The sequence below is a fragment of the Chenopodium quinoa genome, unplaced genomic scaffold (assembly GCF_001683475.1).
Source record: "Chenopodium quinoa cultivar QQ74 unplaced genomic scaffold, ASM168347v1, whole genome shotgun sequence".
In the NCBI taxonomy this organism is placed as follows: Eukaryota; Viridiplantae; Streptophyta; class Magnoliopsida; order Caryophyllales; family Amaranthaceae; genus Chenopodium; species Chenopodium quinoa.
In genome coordinates, this window is record NW_018745024.1 from 11,334,177 (window position 1) to 11,350,913 (window position 16,737).

Consider the following 16,737-nt stretch of genomic DNA (forward strand, 5'->3'; position numbering starts at 1 on the left):
ACTTGTAGGTTTTTGTGTAGCTGGGCTGATGCTTGGCCGGAGGAGAGCGAGATGCTCGAGCGATTGAGGGCCACTAGAGTGAGTCACCTTCCTGCCACCATGCACGACAGGATTGACTGGACGCTGATCACGGCTTTCGTTGAGCGATGGCAGCCGGATACGAACTCGTTCCACCTTCCGTTCGGTGAGATGACGATCATGTTGCATGACGTCGAGGCCATCCTTGGGATTCCCGTGGAGGGAAACCGAGCATCTGTCGTCACTGATGCGGATCAGGCAGATTTACTAGCGGAGCTGTTGGCGGTGGATAGGGCTGCGCTGTACACATCGGCACTTGGTGTGTGGGATCACGGCGGCGTTAAGATCGCAGCCGTCTTGCAGCGATGTTTGCACCCTACGACACGTAGGACGCAGGACACACAGCTGGCTGCATATGTTTTTCTTCTTCTCGGGTGTACCTTGTTTCCGGATAAGAGCGGGAACAAGCTCAGGCCACGCGACATAGTTGACGCGTGTGAGCCCGACAGAGTAGGCCAGTTTTCTTGGGGGTCGGCTACGCTGGCGTATCTGTATCGCCAGTTAGGATTCTCGAGCCGGGCTGATGCAGCAGGTATCACTGGATGTCTGACGTTGTTACAGACCTGGATATACGAGTATTTTCCTGCGTTTCGACCACACCGCGACCCGGTTCCCATTGGTGATGGCCAGCCACGTGCCTGTGCGTGGAGTCCGCGTGTCGAGAAGAAGTCCGTTGACCGCCTGCGCTCCATACGGTTATCGCTTGACAGGATGTCCCCCTTAGAGGTACAGTGATTAAATTATTTCTACTTTTACAATCTGATGCTTTATTTTATGACTGTTACTGATTTTAAATAATGTGCAGGTGAACTGGATGCCTTTCGGCCAGAACCCTAGTAATAGGGTACCCAGGACCCTCTACACTGGACTGATTCAGTATCGCGAGATCGTAGAGGCGTACATGCCGCAGCGCTGTCTTCGCCAGCTTGGATTTGTCCAAGTTGTCCCACCTCCACCGGCATGGCCCAGTAAGGCGGTACGATCTGCGTCGTCGAAGGAGTACGTCGTCCAATGGCCGTCAAACATGATATCCATGTGGGAGCAGTTTCCGATGGTTGCCCGCCTATGGACGGCGGAGCTGCAGCGGCCGCCAAGTGGGGTGACTGCCATGTGTGACCAGCACTACATGGAATGGTACATCCGGCACTCGCACCCGAGGTTGATCAAAGACATCGACGACGCAGATGATGACGATGTGCCACCTGCCACTGCCTCTTATGCGGTACGTCTCATCTTTTATTTGTTGTTCTCTTATTTTAATATATATATGTATAATACGTCGTTTCATGTTTTTTGTTTTGTGTAGTGGATGGGCAAGATTATGCAGTTGGGACACCGACTTTTTGAGGAAAGGGACTGCATGACGAGTGCATCAGGCAGAGCTGTTATTGACGATCTGGAACGGACCCTTGAGCAGTGGCAGTGGGCGTCACAGAGGGATTACTGATATTTGAAATTAGACATTATCTTTTTAGTTTGTAATATTTGACATTATTGTTCTTAGTTTTTAAAATTCAATATTATCATTTTAGTTTGTAATATTTGAAATTATTGTTGTTAGTTTTTAAAATGAAACATTATCTTTTAAAAATGAACACATAGAAATGACATAGTATTGACAATACAAGGCCTCATAGTAAAAGGTAGGTGTACATCAACAAAAACTACATGGCAATTAAATTGTTCCACTGTTGCACGCGAGCATGGTACAAAGCATCCCAACCCTCCACGCTTGCTCTACGAATTTCATACCACTTCGGTATGATATTTGGGACCGGAAAATCGGGTGACATGTCTAATCGGATAAAATGTCTGTATGACGGCCCAAGAAATCCAATAGCAACGTCCCTTACCGGTCTGGTGACGGTCTCGCGCGAACACCAGGGCAGAACCGTTGTACATGGATAATAGGCTCGACTATGTAAACCAAGGCCGAAATGCATGACTGCACACTTGTAGATGTTTGCAACGGCAAAGAGATCAAGTGGCGCATCGAACCAATGATTTTGACCGCAAGGTCCCCCTCCCCACCGGATACGCTGCAGAGACCTATCCAAGTCCTCGCCGTACACATGGCCATACACATCTCGGTTTGATGCGATTTCACTGTACATCAACTGCCGCACTAAACCGTAGTTGTCTTCACCCATTTGAAACACATCCGCCACAACCCGAAATCCGCAGTTACCATCTGCAATGACATCATTCCACCCGTCCAAGAATGGCATCATGATATTAGGGATCCTGTCCTTATATGGAAAATGTTCAATGTCCATTCTCCCTGTTACACACATCAATAAACACAATAAACAAGTCAACAGTAAACTAATCAAACAGTCAACAAAAGAAATTGAAGTCGAATGTCTTACCGGTGCCGGGCATATTCACCGACGACGATGATTGGCTGCCACTTGATGAGGATGTACGACCACGGCCACGACCGCGAATGTACTCAAACGCACTCTTGTTCCGCCGTGGTTGTCGACCCCTAGGTCGCTCGACCCCTTCCGGTTCCTCGGTATCCAAACACGATGTATTGAACATGTCATGAAGTATGTGTGTAGCACTACGAATGATCGAAGGGTGACTGGAGGACACTTGGTCAAACATCATCTGAAACTGCTCCAACTCCTCCTGTTCACGGTGAACCGTATGCGGAACAGCATGCTCTCCGATAACGAGCGTCCGCCAGAATGGATGAACCTGATCGACATGTAACGACGCCCTGTCTTGCGTAATTACGCGGTGAATGGTGCATGCACAAGGTAATCCATGAGTCATTGATATAGCACATCCGCACCGAATAGCCACTTCATCGCCCAACTCCCTCATCCTGGTATACTCGCTCAGAATCAACCCCAAACAGTGGTGTGACACACGACCATGGAGAATCTTAAATATGAAATGGCCATACAACATGCCATGTCGTCGTCTGGAGTCCTCGAGATAGTTCTTGATGCCGTTCCTCTGAGTATCAATAGCCTTGTTTATTCTCTCGAACAGTGTATCCAGAGCAGCCGTGGAAGAATCAATCCAGTCCTTCAAAGCTCTATGAGCGCTCTCGACTCTGCATGTCGTAGTGTTCCCAAAATGAAGAACTTGGTTCGTCCAATATTTGACAAACTTTTCCCTCTGAGGTACCCACTGATGCATCACATAGTCTACGATTGGCGGGCACCACTTGTACGCATCCTTTAAGTTTTCCAAGGCTCGATCGTACTCTGCCTCCGTGGTAGCTTGCAGGATCTTCCGCCACTTACCATTTACCAATCTCTCTGCTGAATCTAAGTTCTTGTTGAAAAGGTTGTAGGCTTTGACTTTCACGCAGTTGTTGATGTGCCATGTGCACAGTAAATGGCTCGACTCCGGAAACAGCTCCGCTATAGGGGCAAAAAGACCTCCCTCACAATCACTTACGATGGCCGATGGCTGTACATTTGGGCCGATGTAGTTTCTCAACTTTTCCAACACCCAACGGTAACTCGCAGCCGTCTCATCCTTCATGACTGCATAACCAATCAGAAAGTTCTGGTTCGTTGGAGCCATCCCAACCATCTCAACCAGTGGGAACTTGTACTTGTTTGTCTTGTACGTTGAATCGATCAAAATCACAGATGGCCAAGACGAAATCATATCAGCACAATCAGGATGGACAAGGAACAAATGAGTTACCTCCGATGTGTCTTCGTCAGATTCAAACCAGTAAAGGTAACCACGTGCTTGTGCCTGGTGCAGAAGCTGCTGTATAGGGTTCCTTCCCTCTGACCGTTCAAACCTCAATTTCTGTCTGACGTTGTAGATGTGTCTTCGGTTTGGCTGGTCTTCGGGGAATTTCTCTAACACAGACGCTAATATTTTAGCGGGCTTCACTTGAGCATCACTCATTTCTTTTACAACTAGTTTCGCAGCTGGACTTAGACCGCTTAACTGCCGATGCCCCACTTTGTATGCTATCAGCTCATGGTTGTGATATCCCCATTTGTCGTAACCCTTCACTTCCCAACCGTCACGCCTTTGATGTTGTCGAACCTTAACTCGGAACTGACACCCACAACCTTTCCGCTTTGAGTCAAACCGAATCGCTTTACTGAAATCTCGTTCTTCTCTTTTGCGATAACGGTCGCATCTCAAAATGCGATCCATTCTACCATCCCGTTGAGATTTATGAGTTGCTACTACTAAACAAAAGCCTGATCTAATTGCAACCTGTTTTGCCCAATCAATCGCTTGTTGAGCATCTTCGAACAGGCCATCATGTACAAAAATCCCACTGTAATCATTTCCGTCTCCACCATAATCCTGTAACAATAACATATAACGTATAAATATAATTACATTAAGATTAAATTAACAAAAACAAACAAAAAAAAAAAAAAAAAAGGGGATTAAATTAAAAAATAAAAATAAAAAAAAAAAAAATATTCCCCTACTGGCGCCTGGCCAGGACGCCGGAGCCACGGCCGGGGCGCCTGGTCAGGACGCCGCCGCCATGGTGGCGGCGTGGTGGCCAGGCGCCTTGGCCGTGGCTGCGGCGTCCTGGCCACGCGCCGCTACTATGGTCGAGGCTTCTCCACCAGGCGCCGTGACCACGGTGGCGGCGTCCTGGCTAGGCGCCACAACCACGGCATGGCCTTTTGGCTAGGCGCCAGCCACCATTTCGTCCTTACGATGCGTTACGAACCTCGTTTTCCGATGACGACGGCGATTCTCCGGTGATCCTCGGCGATCCGGTGCTGCTCCACATTTTTTTAGTGCGAAAAATTTATCTTCCGTTAAAATTATAAAAAGGGCAAATTTGTCAAAAAATTATAAAATGTGGGCTTTATGTAGAGATTTGCGGGCGATGAATAACAAGTCCCACCGCCATATTGTCCATAAAATACCTAAAAATTATGATTCATCAGCCGCACTTCTGCTCAAACAGCGTATTTTACACACTCTGCCTTCCCCGGGAGAGTGGAAAATCCACTTCTTCTCAAACATGATGAATGCTGTTGCTGCTTCAATGGTGGATAGCTGATTCTCAATAACAGAGCTTCACCATGACATTTTCTCTTCAAAGATTCATGGGGTTTGCCAAAAATTCCAGGTATTCCTTTTACTCTATCTTCTCACTATCCCCATTTTCTCAATTTTCCACCATTGAAGCTTCCTCTAACTTCGAACAACAACAACAACAAAAAGAAGAAGATGAAGATGATAATCTTTTACTTATACACCCAACTACTAGTTCTAGTATTCTCGACGAATCTAAGGTGCTTGCTGAACTCTCAAATCTATTACCTGTTAATCGGACAACTACAATCCCTAATAATCTCTACATTCCTAATTCAGAGGAAACCCTAATTAGTGTTTCCCCTGATGGGTTTTTACCGTTAGAAGATAAATTACGTGGGGTTTTTCTTCAGAAGTTAAAGAGTAAAGCTTTGATAGAAAATGCCTTAACTGCAGCTTTAGGTGATGTACAGCTAAGTGTTGATGTTGTTTCTAGGGTTTTAGATAGGGGGAACTTAGGGGGTGATGCTATGGTTTTGTTTTTTAATTGGGCGATTAAGCATGATAGTGTTGGTAGAGATTTAGGGGTGTATCATGTGATTCTTAAGGCTTTAGGGAGGAGGAAGCATTTTGATTTTATGATGGATAAATTTCGAGAAATGTATGTCGAAGGGATTAGTATGAATTGCGGAACGCTTGAGCTTGTGATGGATAGTTTTATCAGGTCTCGCTTTGTATCTAGAGCGGTGGAGTTGTTTAGGAAATTGGATGAGTTTGGGATGATGTGTGGTACTGAGGAGTTTAATGTGCTATTGAAGTGCTTGTGTAAGAGAGCACATGTGGGCACTGCTAATTCGTTGCTGAATTCAATGAGGGGGAAGTTTGTGTTTGATTGTGTGACTTACAATGTGGTGATTGGTGGGTGGGCGAAGTTAGGTAAGGTTAGTGAAATGAAGAAGTGTTTGGAGGGGATGGTAGAAGACGGGTTTTGTCCAGATTGTGAGACGTATAGTTGTCTTATTGAAGGTTTGGGTAAAGCTGGTCTGGTTGATGATGCCGTTAAGATCTTCAAAAGTATGGAGGGTCAAGGGTGTCAACCTAATATAGGAGTTTATAATGCAATGATTGCTAATTATGTTTCTGTTGGGAATTTTGACGAATGCATGAAGTATTATGAAGAAATGTCAAGAAATGACTGTCAACCGGATGTTGACACTTGCGCAAAAATTATTTGTGGTTTGATAAAGGCCCGAAAAGTAGCTGATGCACTTGAGATGTTTGATGAGATGTTGCGTAAAGGAGTAATTCCAACCACTGGGATGGTAACCTCGTTCATTGAACCATTGTGTAATTATGGTCCACCTTATGCTGCCATGATAATTTATAAAAATGCTAGAAAACAGGGGTGTAGAATATCATTGAATGCTTATAAGCTGTTGCTAATGAGGCTTTCCCGATTTGGCAAATGTGGAATGCTTGTGAAGCTGTGGGATGAAATACAAGAAAGTGGATATTCTGCTGACATTGAAGTTTATGAGTATGTTGTAAATGGATTGTGCAACAACGGACAACTTGAGGCTGCTGTATGTGTTATGGAGGAGGCTCTGCGTAAGGGGTTTTGTCCAAGCAGGCTCATGTATAGCAAACTGAATAAGAAACTCATGGCTTTTAACAAAGTAGATAGGGCTTATAAGCTTTTCCTGAAAGTAAAACAAGCTCGTGTTAATGAAAATGCTAGGAGATATTGGCGCAGGAATGGCTGGCATTTTTAAGATGGCTACTTCTGTCATTGTGATGCATCATATTGAGATGCAAAAAATGATTGCATCAGATATGCTCAAAGCCACATCTCTTGCTAAACATCAAGGCTTTGCTGATGACAATGTTTGAGACCTAGTGAGAATATGGGGTTCTTTTATTCCTCAGTCAAGGACAGGGAATTGGATCTCGAAATGCATATTATTTGTATGTGCTTCAACTGGTATCGTACAGGTAAGATTGAGGTAGTACTTTTGTATTTCTCTTTCATACTATGGTAATAGCATTATCCATAGAATTTTTGGGAGGGGATTCAGGAAGGGAATTAATCTGGAAATATATTCATGGCCTTTGGGTTCTGAATGTTTTTTCATTAATGTGTATCTATACCTATATCATGGGATCCAAGATTGGCTATGTGTATTTGCGTTGTACATTTATTGTTTACATATAATGAAAAATGGGTGTTATGTACTTTGGAGATGAAGGCTTATAGAGACTAGAGACTATGTAAATGTAATAATGCCTAAGCAGCCTAACACATTGTTTCTTAAAGAGATTTAGCTATGAAATTATGGTGCCCTCATTTGTATGTCAATAGTTTAGGGACACTGCATGTTGAATGATAAGTTTAGAATGTCTGAAAAAAGCTTCATATTTCTATTAGTTAAAAACAGTTCTCTCTCAATTGCATGGTTTTTTTCCTTCTTTTTTTTTTCCTCTATATCCCAACAAATCCTCTAATTATTACTTTCTATTGAAATTTTTTAAAATGGTTATTTTTCAAAGACAACCATTGTAACAAAGCAATCACAACAGTAGAATTGTCAACTTTTGTGGTTGTGGTTTCTCTGTTACTATGGTTTTCTTATAAAGAAAACCCGTTGTAGAATCATTGCAGCATGCATTAATTGCTGTACAAATATTGGTGATGTGTAATATATATTTTATATGAAATTTGTAGCTATTCCTTATAGTGAAAATTTTCTATAGTTTGTTCATTACTGGCACAACTCATCTTTTTCATTAAAATGCAAAGAATTGTGTCCCTAGCACACTTCCAAGAGCTGCATGTTTTATGGCATTCGACATCTTGTTTAGTTCTGCTGATGCATATTTGTCATTTGGTGCTCACAATAGATTTCTGGGTTAGAATTATGAAAGTCTAAGAATGGTTGTAAAATATGTGACTCTTGGATTGTTCACTCTTCCTTTTGACTGACAGTCATTAGTCAGTCAGGGTTAGAGATAGTACTTTATGCTAATTTGTATCTAAGCTTTTTCATTCATATCTGTGAGAATTTAGCTTGACATGTGTTAAAACAGCAAAACGATTTATGATTTCTATCATTCTCAAAGTACATTTCTATGCTGACCTTTAGAATGACACCTTTTGCCATCATATTTGCCAAAGCTTTAATATATGTGCCCTTCTTCGGGTTCTTGCTGGAATGATGCTATTTAGCCAAATCTGATACAGATGTGCTCCTTGTGGCTGTTTTTTCTAAGGTCATTATATTGCCATTTAAGTCATCTTAGGGCCTGTTCTGTTCAGCTCAGATCCAATCAGTTTAGTTCAGTTCAGTTCCTAATTTTCTTCTCTCATAAAAAATACAATTCAGTTCAGTTTAGTTGTTTTCAGTAGATCGGAACAGGCCCTTAGTGACCTCTTGTGTGCACTTGATGATCTTGGATGAGATGTCACAGGTTGTAGCTTATCTGTGTGATTGATATATTTTGGAGATAAGGTTTACATGCTGACCAGATAGCTGCCCTGGGCCTCGTTGTACAATATACAGTGAGTAGTTTTGAAGGTTGTTATATCATGCTTATGTCTTGTTATGATGCTAGCATTAGGCAAATTTCTGTCAATTGCTCTTACAGTTTTGCAGGTGCTGTTTTAAAAATGGGTCAGAATTATGAAAGTTTAAGAATGGTTGTAAAATATGTGACTCTTGGATTGTTCACTCTTCCTTTTGACTGACAGTCATTAGTCAGTCAGGGTTAGAGATAGTACTTTATGCTAATTTGTATCTAAGCTTTTTCATTCATATCTGTGAGAATTTAGCTTGACATGTGTTAAAACAGCAAAATGATTTATGATTTCTATCATTCTCAAAGTACATTTCTATGCTGACCTTTAGAATGACACCTTTTGCCATCATATTTGCCAAAGCTTTAATATATGTGCCCTTCTTCGGGTTCTTGCTGGAATGATGCTATTTAGCCAAATCTGATACAGATGTGCTCCTTGTGGCTGTTTTTTCTAAGGTCATTATATTGCCATTTAAGTCATCTTAGGGCCTGTTCTGTTCAGCTCAGATCCAATCAGTTTAGTTCAGTTCAGTTCCTAATTTTCTTCTCTCATAAAAAATACAATTCAGTTCAGTTTAGTTGTTTTCAGTAGATCGGAACAGGCCCTTAGTGACCTCTTGTGTGCACTTGATGATCTTGGATGAGATGTCACAGGTTGTAGCTTATCTGTGTGATTGATATATTTTGGAGATAAGGTTTACATGCTGACCAGATAGCTGCCCTGGGCCTCGTTGTACAATATACAGTGAGTAGTTTTGAAGGTTGTTATATCATGCTTATGTCTTGTTATGATGCTAGCATTAGGCAAATTTCTGTCAATTGCTCTTACAGTTTTGCAGGTGCTGTTTTAAAAATGGGTCAGAATTATGAAAGTTTAAGAATGGTTGTAAAATATGTGACTCTTGGATTGTTCACTCTTCCTTTTGACTGACAGTCATTAGTCAGTCAGGGTTAGAGATAGTACTTTATGCTAATTTGTATCTAAGCTTTTTCATTCATATCTGTGAGAATTTAGCTTGACATGTGTTAAAACAGCAAAACGATTTATGATTTCTATCATTCTCAAAGTACATTTCTATGCTGACCTTTAGAATGACACCTTTTGCCATCATATTTGCCAAAGCTTTAATATATGTGCCCTTCTTCGGGTTCTTGCTGGAATGATGCTATTTAGCCAAATCTGATACAGATGTGCTCCTTGTGGCTGTTTTTTCTAAGGTCATTATATTGCCATTTAAGTCATCTTAGGGCCTGTTCTGTTCAGCTCAGATCCAATCAGTTTAGTTCAGTTCAGTTCCTAATTTTCTTCTCTCATAAAAAATACAATTCAGTTCAGTTTAGTTGTTTTCAGTAGATCGGAACAGGCCCTTAGTGACCTCTTGTGTGCACTTGATGATCTTGGATGAGATGTCACAGGTTGTAGCTTATCTGTGTGATTGATATATTTTGGAGATAAGGTTTACATGCTGACCAGATAGCTGCCCTGGGCCTCGTTGTACAATATACAGTGAGTAGTTTTGAAGGTTGTTATATCATGCTTATGTCTTGTTATGATGCTAGCATTAGGCAAATTTCTGTCAATTGCTCTTACAGTTTTGCAGGTGCTGTTTTAAAAATGGGTCAGAATTATGAAAGTTTAAGAATGGTTGTAAAATATGTGACTCTTGGATTGTTCACTCTTCCTTTTGACTGACAGTCATTAGTCAGTCAGGGTTAGAGATAGTACTTTATGCTAATTTGTATCTAAGCTTTTTCATTCATATCTGTGAGAATTTAGCTTGACATGTGTTAAAACAGCAAAATGATTTATGATTTCTATCATTCTCAAAGTACATTTCTATGCTGACCTTTAGAATGACACCTTTTGCCATCATATTTGCCAAAGCTTTAATATATGTGCCCTTCTTCGGGTTCTTGCTGGAATGATGCTATTTAGCCAAATCTGATACAGATGTGCTCCTTGTGGCTGTTTTTTCTAAGGTCATTATATTGCCATTTAAGTCATCTTAGGGCCTGTTCTGTTCAGCTCAGATCCAATCAGTTTAGTTCAGTTCAGTTCCTAATTTTCTTCTCTCATAAAAAATACAATTCAGTTCAGTTTAGTTGTTTTCAGTAGATCGGAACAGGCCCTTAGTGACCTCTTGTGTGCACTTGATGATCTTGGATGAGATGTCACAGGTTGTAGCTTATCTGTGTGATTGATATATTTTGGAGATAAGGTTTACATGCTGACCAGATAGCTGCCCTGGGCCTCGTTGTACAATATACAGTGAGTAGTTTTGAAGGTTGTTATATCATGCTTATGTCTTGTTATGATGCTAGCATTAGGCAAATTTCTGTCAATTGCTCTTACAGTTTTGCAGGTGCTGTTTTAAAAATGGGTCAGAATTATGAAAGTTTAAGAATGGTTGTAAAATATGTGACTCTTGGATTGTTCACTCTTCCTTTTGACTGACAGTCATTAGTCAGTCAGGGTTAGAGATAGTACTTTATGCTAATTTGTATCTAAGCTTTTTCATTCATATCTGTGAGAATTTAGCTTGACATGTGTTAAAACAGCAAAACGATTTATGATTTCTATCATTCTCAAAGTACATTTCTATGCTGACCTTTAGAATGACACCTTTTGCCATCATATTTGCCAAAGCTTTAATATATGTGCCCTTCTTCGGGTTCTTGCTGGAATGATGCTATTTAGCCAAATCTGATACAGATGTGCTCCTTGTGGCTGTTTTTTCTAAGGTCATTATATTGCCATTTAAGTCATCTTAGGGCCTGTTCTGTTCAGCTCAGATCCAATCAGTTTAGTTCAGTTCAGTTCCTAATTTTCTTCTCTCATAAAAAATACAATTCAGTTCAGTTTAGTTGTTTTCAGTAGATCGGAACAGGCCCTTAGTGACCTCTTGTGTGCACTTGATGATCTTGGATGAGATGTCACAGGTTGTAGCTTATCTGTGTGATTGATATATTTTGGAGATAAGGTTTACATGCTGACCAGATAGCTGCCCTGGGCCTCGTTGTACAATATACAGTGAGTAGTTTTGAAGGTTGTTATATCATGCTTATGTCTTGTTATGATGCTAGCATTAGGCAAATTTCTGTCAATTGCTCTTACAGTTTTGCAGGTGCTGTTTTAAAAATGGGTCAGAATTATGAAAGTTTAAGAATGGTTGTAAAATATGTGACTCTTGGATTGTTCACTCTTCCTTTTGACTGACAGTCATTAGTCAGTCAGGGTTAGAGATAGTACTTTATGCTAATTTGTATCTAAGCTTTTTCATTCATATCTGTGAGAATTTAGCTTGACATGTGTTAAAACAGCAAAATGATTTATGATTTCTATCATTCTCAAAGTACATTTCTATGCTGACCTTTAGAATGACACCTTTTGCCATCATATTTGCCAAAGCTTTAATATATGTGCCCTTCTTCGGGTTCTTGCTGGAATGATGCTATTTAGCCAAATCTGATACAGATGTGCTCCTTGTGGCTGTTTTTTCTAAGGTCATTATATTGCCATTTAAGTCATCTTAGGGCCTGTTCTGTTCAGCTCAGATCCAATCAGTTTAGTTCAGTTCAGTTCCTAATTTTCTTCTCTCATAAAAAATACAATTCAGTTCAGTTTAGTTGTTTTCAGTAGATCGGAACAGGCCCTTAGTGACCTCTTGTGTGCACTTGATGATCTTGGATGAGATGTCACAGGTTGTAGCTTATCTGTGTGATTGATATATTTTGGAGATAAGGTTTACATGCTGACCAGATAGCTGCCCTGGGCCTCGTTGTACAATATACAGTGAGTAGTTTTGAAGGTTGTTATATCATGCTTATGTCTTGTTATGATGCTAGCATTAGGCAAATTTCTGTCAATTGCTCTTACAGTTTTGCAGGTGCTGTTTTAAAAAATGGGTCAGAATTATGAAAGTTTAAGAATGGTTGTAAAATATGTGACTCTTGGATTGTTCACTCTTCCTTTTGACTGACAGTCATTAGTCAGTCAGGGTTAGAGATAGTACTTTATGCTAATTTGTATCTAAGCTTTTTCATTCATATCTGTGAGAATTTAGCTTGACATGTGTTAAAACAGCAAAATGATTTATGATTTCTATCATTCTCAAAGTACATTTCTATGCTGACCTTTAGAATGACACCTTTTGCCATCATATTTGCCAAAGCTTTAATATATGTGCCCTTCTTCGGGTTCTTGCTGGAATGATGCTATTTAGCCAAATCTGATACAGATGTGCTCCTTGTGGCTGTTTTTTCTAAGGTCATTATATTGCCATTTAAGTCATCTTAGTGACCTCTTGTTTGCACTTGATGATCTTGGATGAGATGGCACAGGTTGTAGCGTATCTGTGTGATTGATATATTTGGAGATAGGTTTACATGCTGACCAGATAGCTGCCCTGGGCCTCATTGTACAATATACAGTGAGTAGTTTTGAAGGTTGTTATATCATGCTTATGTCTTGTTATGATGCTAGCATTAGGCAAATTTCTGTCAATTGCTCTTACAGTTTTACAGGTGCTGTTTTAAAAATGGTTTTTGTTACTTTCTCCTTCTCATACTTAAATTGAAACAATTATGTTGGAATGTGCCTGTGCCATCCTCCATTTACTAACTCCCCTTCCCCTTTTGTTTGTACTATTTAGGGTTTTGTCACTTTTAAATTTTTGGTTGGGTTTACTAGATGATGAGAAACGGTGGTAGCTAAAGTGGTAAAGTGAGAGTTATGTGCTGATGGAGGGAGCATATGTCAAGTCTGATGGCTATGTGAATTCGTGAATTCTTGAATCTCGAGTCTACTGTTAACAGTGGTGTCACATTCTCGAAGATTATTCAGCAAGCAATGCATTTTATGATTGTTCTTTTCACAAGTTGGGTGCACAAGAAAGGCAGTCCTTGGCCAAGATTTACAGAAGTTTGTATATTTGCATGTATGTTCTCATGTGTCTTGCTGCCTGTTTGTGTGCTTTCATTACAGCGTACAGTCTGTGCTTAACCATTTGTAGTTCCAATGATTGCATGCACAAAACGATACTAATCTATTTGCAGAAATTCAACTGGTTTCCCAGGTGATAGGCAAATTAGATGATCCGAAGCAATGCCTTTGATGAAGGAGCAGGGTGGTAGGTCGTCAGATCATATCCCCCTTGAAAGCTAGCATAGGACTCCTTTAAACTTCGCAGTGAAATTGTAAAATTTTGTTGTATTTGAGCGTTGATGGTGTTCACTGGATGTTTTTTTTATCTTCACAATGCTTATCTCGAGTCTACCAGTTTGTACATATCTGACTCTATGATCTGATAATGCTACTATGGAAGTTTTTTTTTTTTTTTTTTTTGGGGGGGGTGGGGGCTGTATAGCTGAAAATATTGGGACTGTTCTATTGTTCTAATGGGAAATACGAAGTGCTAACTGTTAAGTTGGTTTATACAGAGACACAGCACACAGAATATACTAGACATATTACAAAGTGTTGGTTCAACTCAACTTTCACTATTTCCATAACACCTAGGCTGAAATTACGTATGAATGACAGAAGGGAGTCTACAAACTCTAGTGAGCAATCAAGTGGTCATCTGTTTTTACAATTGAGTTAAACCAAACTGACCCAAGAAATATACTACGGAGTAGCTTTGTGTATCTGACTTAAGGGCTTGTTCACATTTACTTCACTTCAGCTCCTAATTTCCCTCTCTCATAAAATATTCAGTTCACGTTCAACTCAGTTCAGTAAATGTGAACATGCCCTTACATGAACACTAGAATATGAAATTTAATTTTGACACAAAACTAGATTGGGAATTTTTTTTTATAATTATTTTTATTTCTAGAACTAGATTAGGAAATTGTTCATACAAAGTCTATAAACAACATTAATTGCAAAATTTACTATATCTTCCAAACTTTGGTAAGACTTGATATTGTTCCTAATTATTAATTAGGTAATAAAATATATCTTTCTACTATATAATAGGGAAATTCTCTCTGGTAATCACTAACTTTTATTTTTTCTCAATGGTAAACTCTGAAATTTTTTATTATTAATGGTAATCACAAATTAATATTAATAAACAAATGATAACATTAATGATATTTGAACATCATTAAACGATTAATTAGGGTTAATTTTGGTTAAGTAATAATAGATTTACATTAGTATCCTTTAAATTATTAAAAAAATAATATACAAAAACAAAAAAAAATCCAAACCCCTCCCCACCACCAGCCACCTGTCAACCCCCTCCCCGAGCCACCCAGCTTAATCCCTCACTTACCACCACACCCACACCACCAGCTTCGTCAATTGACCCAAACAACGGCGTCGGACCACCGCAACCAACCACCTCCAAATCCACTCCACCAAATCACCTCGCCACCTCCGCAACCAACCACCTTCAAATCCACTCCACCAAATCACCTCCAAATCCACTCCACTAAACCACCTCGCCACAACGATTACAACCACCATTCAGCAGCACCTCTGCTCCCTCGCATCTCCCTCGCTCCATCTACGATGCTCCTACCATGGTTAGCATCAAAACAGCATCTATCCGCCGCAATCACCTCGTCACCATGATTACAACCACCTTCATCCGCCGAATTAATCACCAGCGCCTCCAATTCGTCCCACAACAGCCTCTGTCGCACTCAGTTTGCAGCCGCAAGCTTCAATTTCAAAGCAAAATAAAATGTCTTAATCGAACGACTGTGTAATGTTGATGATGATGCTCGTTTGTGATCGATGCTGGGTTTTGATGATGCTCGTTTGTTTGTGATGATGGGTTTTGATGATGAAGAGCAGTAAGGAAAATTAAGAGAAGAGACGAGGGTCTGATTCATTTTTGGGGGATTTTTGGGGTCGAATTTGTTGATTTTTGGGGTCGATTTTCGTTAATTTTGAGTATGGATTTAAGTTGTTTTCGAGGGAGATGGGGCAAGGGGTACAGGGAAGGGTGGTGAGGCAGCGACGAGGAAGGGAGGTGAGGCAGCGGCGGTCGACGGGGGTGTTTGGCAGCAGCGCAAGTGGTTGGAAAGGGTCAAAGGGAGTACGTAGCAGCGGGGAGAAAGGAAGAAGAAGGGGGGTTGAGGGTAATTAAATGGGGGTAGTTATGTCTTTTTGTACTTTAATTGCTAAACTATGGTTAGAGAATCAACAAATTATTTAACAAAGTTACCATTAGTTTAATTATATTACTTTGTGATTACTATTGATAATAAAAAATTTCAGAGTTTACCATTGAAAAAAAATAAAAGTTAGTGATTACCAGATAGAATTTCCCTATATAATATTGTCTCCATACTTGGAGATTATATTCCTTATAAGAGAGTCACAACAATGTTGAGGCACACCCTACATAGGCTACATTTCAATTTCGTGAAAAGTTTTACAAGTCATCCTGACATGTGGTCATATTTTCGTGACATAATAGAAAATTAGAAACTCACCAAGTGTCCCAATACTCACTTTCATCCTAAGTCGTCATTGGAGGATGAATATATAACTGTTGCAATAGTTGAACAGTATTATAAAATATTGTGTGGATGTTCCTTGTATGATTCTAGAATATTCTAGATAGAATTAGGATTTACATAAAGGTGGAAGACCTTACAACTCGTCTAACCGTCGCAACAATGCAAATGGTTAAGATCATTTGTTTAGTTGTTTCTTCAATGCGTTTGGGAAGTGTTCATGGAAAAACACCATCTCAAAAACCTGTTCTAAATTTTAAGGTGTTTGATCTTCAATTAGTCCATGAATTATACTTTTATTCATTCTTATTATGTAAAAAGGAACTACTTTTTAATTATAATGGAAATAATCACTTACCTCGGAGATATTTCATCTTCTTCGATAAGTAGTTGAATTCTCTCTTCTTCTTTTTTTAACTTTGTCATTTCTTCCATAATAATGTATGTATGTGATAATTTTTCTCTGTATCCTTAAAATGGAATGTTGTGAGAATGATAATGGAGTTTTCAAGTGAATGACTTCCTTCTTTGTCTTTAAACTTGTTTTGCTAGCTAGCTAGTATCCTAGTATTCAATTTATGCGTTTCTTTGATAATTAATTAGTTTCCTTTTTTG

At 39.9% G+C, this 16,737-nt stretch overlaps 3 protein-coding genes across 4 annotated transcripts; 2 read left to right on the forward strand and 1 right to left on the reverse strand.

Annotated features, from left to right (window-relative positions):
• Positions 1 to 578: 578 nt before the first annotated feature.
• On the forward strand, positions 579 to 1,567 carry LOC110708685. The gene is made up of 3 exons (XM_021886878.1): positions 579 to 804; positions 884 to 1,300; positions 1,385 to 1,567. Exons 1-3 carry the CDS (start codon positions 790 to 792, stop codon positions 1,523 to 1,525), a joined length of 573 nt encoding a protein of 190 aa, XP_021742570.1. The 5' UTR covers positions 579 to 789; the 3' UTR covers positions 1,526 to 1,567.
• A 72-nt stretch (positions 1,568 to 1,639) lies between these two features.
• Positions 1,640 to 2,837, reverse strand: LOC110708687. The gene is made up of 2 exons (XM_021886879.1): positions 2,448 to 2,837; positions 1,640 to 2,359 (listed from the first exon to the last, which is right to left on the reverse strand). The coding sequence occupies exons 1-2, from the start codon at positions 2,689 to 2,691 to the stop codon at positions 1,743 to 1,745; spliced, it is 861 nt and encodes a 286-aa protein (XP_021742571.1). The 5' UTR covers positions 2,692 to 2,837; the 3' UTR covers positions 1,640 to 1,742.
• Positions 2,838 to 4,987: 2,150 nt separating this feature from the next.
• Positions 4,988 to 13,931, forward strand: LOC110708688 (putative pentatricopeptide repeat-containing protein At5g43820). Of its 2 annotated transcripts, none has more exons than XM_021886880.1 (2): positions 4,988 to 13,583; positions 13,702 to 13,931. In XM_021886880.1, exon 1 carries the CDS (start codon positions 5,121 to 5,123, stop codon positions 6,843 to 6,845), a length of 1,725 nt encoding a protein of 574 aa, XP_021742572.1. In that variant the 5' UTR covers positions 4,988 to 5,120; the 3' UTR covers positions 6,846 to 13,583; positions 13,702 to 13,931. The 2 variants fall into 2 exon arrangements, with proteins under 2 accessions (XP_021742572.1, XP_021742573.1); XM_021886881.1 differs by having other exon boundaries at positions 13,722 to 13,931.
• The last annotated feature ends 2,806 nt before the right edge of the window (positions 13,932 to 16,737 follow it).